Genomic DNA, 7,322 nt, shown 5'->3' with positions numbered 1-7,322 from the left:
GCATCGATTCCTCGTCTGCTGCTGTTCAGAGGCAGGTCTGTTCTGTTGGGTGCTTCAAAAGTTTGTGCGAGAGAAGAAAAGAGGGGAGGGGGGAGGAAGGGGAGTGGATGATGATGATGATGATGATGCTTTTCCTGGCCAGCTGACCTATCATCGTGCTCAGAAGTGAGGGCCCTCTCGGTGATGCACACGCAGAGGGGGAGAGGAGAAACTCTGTTGAAGTCCTCTGCTGCAGGGAGACCACTTGCCTTGTGACATTTGGCACCACTAATTGCCTCCGCGATTAATTAGACTACCTGTGATGGTGCAAATTGTAGCGGGAAGATTCCCCGCCGGGCTGTGAATTCCTGCTGCCTCCACGCCTCGTTCTGAGCCAACGATCACCATGACACCCGCGTAAAGACACCTGTTGGACGGGATGACAGCCGACAAGGAGAAGAGAAGGTAATCTCGCTAATAATCTCGACCACAATGCACCGCTGTCCTTTCCAGCATCTGCTCACTGGTGATGGAGTGAAATACTCAAATGAAAGAACAGTAAAAGTTACACCACGATGGAACTATGTGAGTAAAACTACAGTTTTAAGTTTTGTAAGTGTCAGCAGTGAAAGTGAAGTCGGTGCCATCAAGGCGAGATGTGACTGTTTTTTCCAAGTTCCTGCAAAGTTGACACACAGGGTAGAATCTGAATCTGCAAATTGCAGCTTGTAAGCAAAATCTACAGTAAAAAGATGCTAAATGTGCAGTATTTCCTTCTTGATATTTCTCACCGTGACTTCATTGAACAAAATATGATGAAAGAACAAAATCTGTTTAATCCAGCAGAAAGTACCAATTTCACCTATATGGTGTTCTAATATATGTGTTCCTATATTTCCATTTAAACATGTAATTTAGTTGCCTGTGCTTGTTCCTCCCTGTCGTCTGCAGGGCCATCGGCCGCGAGGCAGCTAGAAGGAGACGCCGGGTGGAGTCTGAGGTGTTTGAAGATCTGTCTCGCCTCCTGCCGCTGCAGCCGTCGGTCCGAGGTCACCTGGACAAGCCCTCAGTGATCCGCCTCACGCTCAGCTACATACGCATGCACACGCTGCTCAAAGGTACCACGGTAATCACACACACACACCGCTATAGGCCAAGGATGGTGTTATTAGTCTGTGTGTGTGTACAAATATGTATGTTTTTATAAATATGTGTGTGTGTGTACAAATATGTATGTATATATAAATATGTGTGTATGTATATATATATATATATATATATACACATATATTTATTATTATATTTATATATATATAAATATATATATGTATATACACACACACATTTGTATACTTGTGTGTACAAATATGTGTGTGTGTGTTATATACTCACAAATTTGTATATGTGTGTGTATAAATATATGTATATATATATATATATATATATATATATATATATATATATATATATATATATAAATATAAATATATATAAATGTATGTGTGTGTGTGCAGAATAATCTAAATAATAAAAAAATACCAAACAAAAATACATTTAAAAAAAAAAAGAAATATCCCTGACAGAATAATCATCTTTTGGTTGATTTGGTTGAGTCACGACGAGTCTTTAAAATGTCTGCCTGCCCAATCAAAACCTTCATTCATGCAGAGCCGCACAATAAATACAGCTTTGAAGGTTTCTGGTGTCCCATAGTTCCCATTATTTACTGAACCCACTGAAAATGTAGAATAGAATAGCTTCCTACAAGAAATAAATATTTTTTTTCCCCATAACAAGTCACAATCAATACATCACGTCCTTTCTGGTGATGTTCCAGGGGAGACGGGGACGAGAGCAGAGGCCGGTCACACGGCAAAATGTGGACGAGTCGGGGAAAGAGATGAGACAGGATGTTACGAGGAGGAGACCGACTTGTACTTCAGGACCTTGGAGGGATTTCTGATGGTCCTGTCCACTGAGGGAGACATGATTTACCTGTCTGACAACGTCAGCAAGTACATGGGCTTGACACAGGTACACACACACACACACACACACACACACACACACACACACACATTCGTTTCTATGTGAATGATGTTAATGATGATGATACATTTAAGGCCTGAAGGCGAGCTTTACTCTCTCTGACAGACTGAGCTGATGGGACACAATATAATCGACTTCACGCACCCATGTGACCACGAAGAAATCAAGAACAATCTACGGCCAACACCAGGTAGGTGTGTGTGTGTGTGTGTGTGTGTGTGTGTGTGTGTGTGTGTGTGTGTGTGTGTGTGTGGTTTGTATATTATTCTGATTGTGTGTTGTTTTCTGGGGGAAGTTTGGTGCGGCGCAAAGAGGGACTTCGTCATGAGGATTAAAAGCACGCTGACTCACAGAGGAAGAGGCGCCAACCTTAAGTCGGCCACGTGGAAGGTGTGTGATAAAACAATGGCCCACCGTTTCTTACCCGGTACTAGTCTGAACCCCCCCCCCCCCCCCCCCCCCCCCCGTCTCTATCAGGTTCTCCACTGTCAGGGCCGAGCGAAGGCGTGCGTCGGCCCGGCCTCGCTGTCCTGCCTGCTGATCACCTGCCAGCCTCTGCCCCTCTCACACACGCTCCTCAGCAATCACACCTTCACCAGCCAGCACAGCATGGACATGAGGTTCACGTACTGTGACCAGAGGTGACGTACACACATGTATATATACGTGTATATATATATTTTAATAGGTGCTTATTGTTGCAGACAACCATCCCAGATTCAGCTGTTAAAAAAACATATATTATATTGATAACATCGTAAAACAATTCCAATTTCTTTAGGCTACTGAATTGAGAACAAAAAGAGAAAACACACACACACACACACACACACACACACACACACACACACACACACACACACACACACACACACACACACACACGTCTAGTTGTTCCCTTTTTTACCTTCCCCTTTTTTAAATTCTAAACGTAAACCGCATAAAGGCAGTGAAGCTGGTTTGTGGCCGCTGCCGAATAAATATAACTATATGTAAATAATTCATGAACATAGTTCTAGTCTATCCGGCTGCATTTACATGAATTCATATTGATTCTCCTTTGCGTTTTGCAGAATGACTGTGCTTTTAGGCTACGATGCCGAGGAGCTGCTGGGCCGTTCCATCTATGATTTCTGTCACACAATGGACACAAACTGTTTGACCAAAAGTCATCTCAACCGTAAGTAGTGACCCACACACACACACACACACACACACATGAAACACACCTGTAGACTTCTAACTATCCCCCATCTCTCTTTCCCTGCAGTGTGTTATAAGAGTCAGTCGGTGAGCGGTCAGTACAGGATGCTGGTGAAAGGTGGAGGTTACGTCTGGGTGGAGAGTCACAGCGCCGTCATCCCCAGCGTCCGACCCTACAAGTCCAGGCTCAGCAGCCAACAGCCGCTCTGCATCCTGTGTGTTACCTATGTCCTCAGGTGTGTGTGTGTGTGTGTGTCTGTGTGTGTGTGTGTGTGTGTGTGTGTGTGTGTGTGAGACTTATGTTTTTATTTTCATTGTGAACATGAGTTTAAGGTCTCAATCACTAGTTTCGAGTCTAATGCAACACCAAGTTCACTGAATTATGCTCCCATTTAGAGTCGAATAGACCATACAGCCGGGTATCCTTTAGGGCGCGGCTACCTTGTGATGGGTCGGCCGCTACCACGGCGTTTCCGTCTCACAACTTTAACAGTTTCACGGTGTGTTTTCACTTCATGGACGTTAACTGTAAGCTTTTTGGTCACCTGCAAATGCCTTTTTTTCAAAGCGTTGGTGACGGCCAATAAACCAACATGGCGACGGCTAAAGTGCTGAACTCAAGGCTTTAGAACCGTAGTCAACCAATGGGTGACCTCACGGTGACCACGTCGACTTCTGGTAGACTGTGGTCAATTGTCCGTTGGCCCGCCACAGAAAAATTGATTATGTTTATCCATCGTTTGTTTGATACATTTCCTTAAAAAAAAAGATGAATGTTTTAGGTGTTAACTCTAGATCGCAGCGTTATTATTGATCCATGGTTTAATGCTTTATTCGTATGTGTCTCACAGTGGCGTGGAGGAGCCGTCCTTGCAGCTCTCTGTGGACCAGACTGTCCACGTTTGAGTCTGAGGAGCAGCCTGCAAACCCCCCCCACCCCGCCCTCGATGAAACAACAATCTCTTAAAGCTCCGTCCGTGAATTCTTATTCTTTTCATTGATCAAACATGTATTAAATATGGCACATTCTTTCTAATAATAATAACCTTTATTTATATAGCTCTCTCTATACCTCTCATAGCATAAAATGTGAGTGCTTTGCAAATAAAACCCAAAACAAATCAACAACGCATGTATTAAAACAGAGAACATAGTCACAAGAAAAAAATAAGATAAATAAATAAAATTAAAACAAGGTAATAATGCTAAAACAGTTTTTTAAGAAAAATAGTGAATGTGACAAACAGTTGAAACAGAAGTGGGAATTAATTAAAAGCAATTCTATAAAAAAAATGTTTTGTGCTGTTTCTTAACTATACACAGAAGTTGATCCGATCAAAAATGACTTTTTTTTTTCGTCAGCCCCTGATGTTTCTGTACCTTCTGAATATGTGAAATGACAACTTAACCAAAGCTTTGTCATACTGTTTTTCACAATCGTTGCAGTAGCACAACTTCCTTAAAATCAAATCGAAAGCTTTAGGTGTAGACTGTGGTCGCCAGACAGTTGACGGGGCGCAGTGAGAGTTGAAATTTGTCGACGAAAGCGGGCGGTGTGACTTTTTCCTGACCTCTCTGGGCCTGACCTTACTTCCTGTGGGGTTTCCTTCGGGGGCCACCTGACACGTGGGGTGACATCTGACAGTCTGTGTGTGTGTGTGTGTGTATATACACATCATGTCTCTCACTCACACACACACACACACACACACACACACACACACACACACACACACACACACACACACACACACACACACACACACACACACTCTCATGCACAACATATATAGCCAGATATGCATTGTGCTGATGAGGAGATGTGAGCAGTCGCAAGTCAAAACCACAACTTCCTGAATAGAGACACTCGATATGAAAGTTCTCATGGGAACTTTTTAAACTTTTTACCTCGTAGCTTCTAAACACACACACACACACACACACACACACACACACACACACACACACACACACACACACACACACACACACACACACACAATTTAAAGTTTCAGGTCAACTGGCTTTACTGGTGTAAAACTGAATTAAAAAAAAGATGAATCCAAATGAAATGCAGCACAGAGTATTATAGTATTGTTTTTATATAAAGCATCTCCCTCTACCACTAACAGTGATCTGAATGTCATGAGTCACTTGGACAGCGATAGAACGTATAAAAAAACAAATGAAGTCTAGTTTTGACTTCGATGTCTTTTGACCTGCAAATTTACTCGATTATGATAATAATGCTGGATGACACATCATGCCTTCAACATCTTTATCAATAAGATTTTTTCTTAACTTTTGACTCTTTATGTTATTGCTGTGGATGTTTTATTGTTTATGCACATTTTTATAGGGACTATAACACTTATACAGTGGTTTAATGGGATATATCCCTTTTTTTGTTGTGAGGACAAAGTGAACAAAATGCATCTTTGTGAATCTAGATAAATGCATTATTTGAGGGACGGTTTCAAGTCACTGTCATGGCATCTCCACAGAGAAATGAAAAGGTCTGATTTTTTTTTTTTTTTTTTTTTTGCCAGCACTCAGTCAGTGGATTAGTCACGCTGCAGCAGGAAGACTCTTGCTCCATCTAGTGTTCAGTCCTGGTTGATTTATGATTTCTATTTGAGTGACAACAGTAGAATCACACCTCTGGAGTCTTGCTGTTGATGCACAACCTTTCAAGTTCTCACAATCGGGTGTGCATTTTTTCGAAACACATATTTCAGTGAGTGTTTTTCATTTCAAAACAAACACGGGCACAAAATGTGCTCAGCAAAAGCACGAGGTCAGAACAAGCGAGGTATCCCATCAAACAGACATAATTAAATAAAGCAAATCTCTCAGCAAATCCCCAAATGTACAAAAAATCAGCACAATTTAATTCTCATTTATTTTGCTTATTGGGGGTATTTTTTTCCAAGAGCCTGACGTGATTTGAAAAATTATTATCATTATGGTATATTAAATACATTTGTATTCTTTGTCCTTGAATATATCTTTGATCCTCAGTGTCTTCTGGTTGTTTACGAAAAAAGATTAAAAAAAATAGACCATGCTTCATGGTTAACTCAGAGCTCTGCTTCTCTGCTTAAAGGGAATAAAAGACGTTTGTTATCAATTATCCTTTTATCCAACCCCGTGATCGTGTAACTTTTCATTCCCGAAGTCACAGCAAATGAAAGAAAAACACACTTGTGAAACGTCCCCTTCAACGTGTTTAGGATTCGTTTGCTGAACCGGTATGCTCTGGACAGTTTGCGACCATGCCGGTTCTCAAGGTGACCCTGGACAGTCGTTGAGGGAATCTGTGTGTCTCCTGCATGTTGTTTCTCCACACCGAGTCTGAGAGGGCGGAGATAAGAGATTGCAAGGTTCATTTTTGTTTTGGTAATGGTTGACGGTTTAATGACATACCAGCATGAACACAGGCAGGAAGCCGTCCCTGTTCCTCCAAACTCTCGTGCGTTTCCATTGAAAGCCCCACGTGACGTGGACGGGCCCATGTTTGCACCGAGACCCTCGCCCTCCCCGCTCCCTCTTCTTTTACACTCCCCCACCCCCACCCCCTCACACCCATATGGTTGGGTGGGTGTTGTCAGGCTGTCAGCCAATGACATGCCAGTGCTCACCCTTTGAAACACAGCTCTGATAAATGAGTGAGTCGGTGCAGAGGGGAGAATGCAGATAAAGGCTGTGATTGGGCGAATGATGATGTGATTTAAAGTTAAACAGGAGGCACAGAAGCAGGCAAATACTTTTGGGGTGATGAAGGAGAGATTGTGTTCTTAACAAAGGCAGTAAAGTTCTGGTTCATTATATCTGTTTGTCATTTATTGGTTATAGTTCTATTGTGGAATTGATAAAGTGGAAAAGACAGTAGAATGGAAGTGATTGCTGCTGCAGAGTTCTTCAACTGGATCTCATGTGTGTGCGTGTGTGTGTGTGTGTGTGTGCCTGGTATGAAAAAAAAATTGTGCAACGTCAATTCAGGATATCAACTAATAAGAAACAATAACGTTATCTGTCCCTTCAGTACGCAGACAGATCAACGAGGAGATAGCACTACCAAGGCATTAGTA

At 42.2% G+C, this 7,322-nt stretch overlaps 1 protein-coding gene across 1 annotated transcript; it reads left to right on the top strand.

The window, feature by feature from the left end:
* Positions 1-184: 184 nt before the first annotated feature.
* epas1a (endothelial PAS domain protein 1a) lies at positions 185-4,383 on the top strand. The gene is made up of 9 exons (XM_084040191.1): positions 185-444; positions 931-1,097; positions 1,817-2,013; positions 2,134-2,218; positions 2,324-2,418; positions 2,506-2,669; positions 3,102-3,208; positions 3,299-3,467; positions 4,083-4,383. The coding sequence occupies exons 1-9, from the start codon at positions 419-421 to the stop codon at positions 4,135-4,137; spliced, it is 1,065 nt and encodes a 354-aa protein (XP_083896317.1). The 5' UTR covers positions 185-418; the 3' UTR covers positions 4,138-4,383.
* Positions 4,384-7,322: the final 2,939 nt, after the last annotated feature.

Source organism: Eutrigla gurnardus (assembly GCF_963514095.1).
Source record: "Eutrigla gurnardus genome assembly, chromosome: 22".
Classification (NCBI taxonomy): domain Eukaryota; kingdom Metazoa; phylum Chordata; class Actinopteri; order Perciformes; family Triglidae; genus Eutrigla; species Eutrigla gurnardus.
Note: the sequence above shows the minus strand (reverse complement) of the source record. Positions and strands in the feature narration are given on the sequence as shown.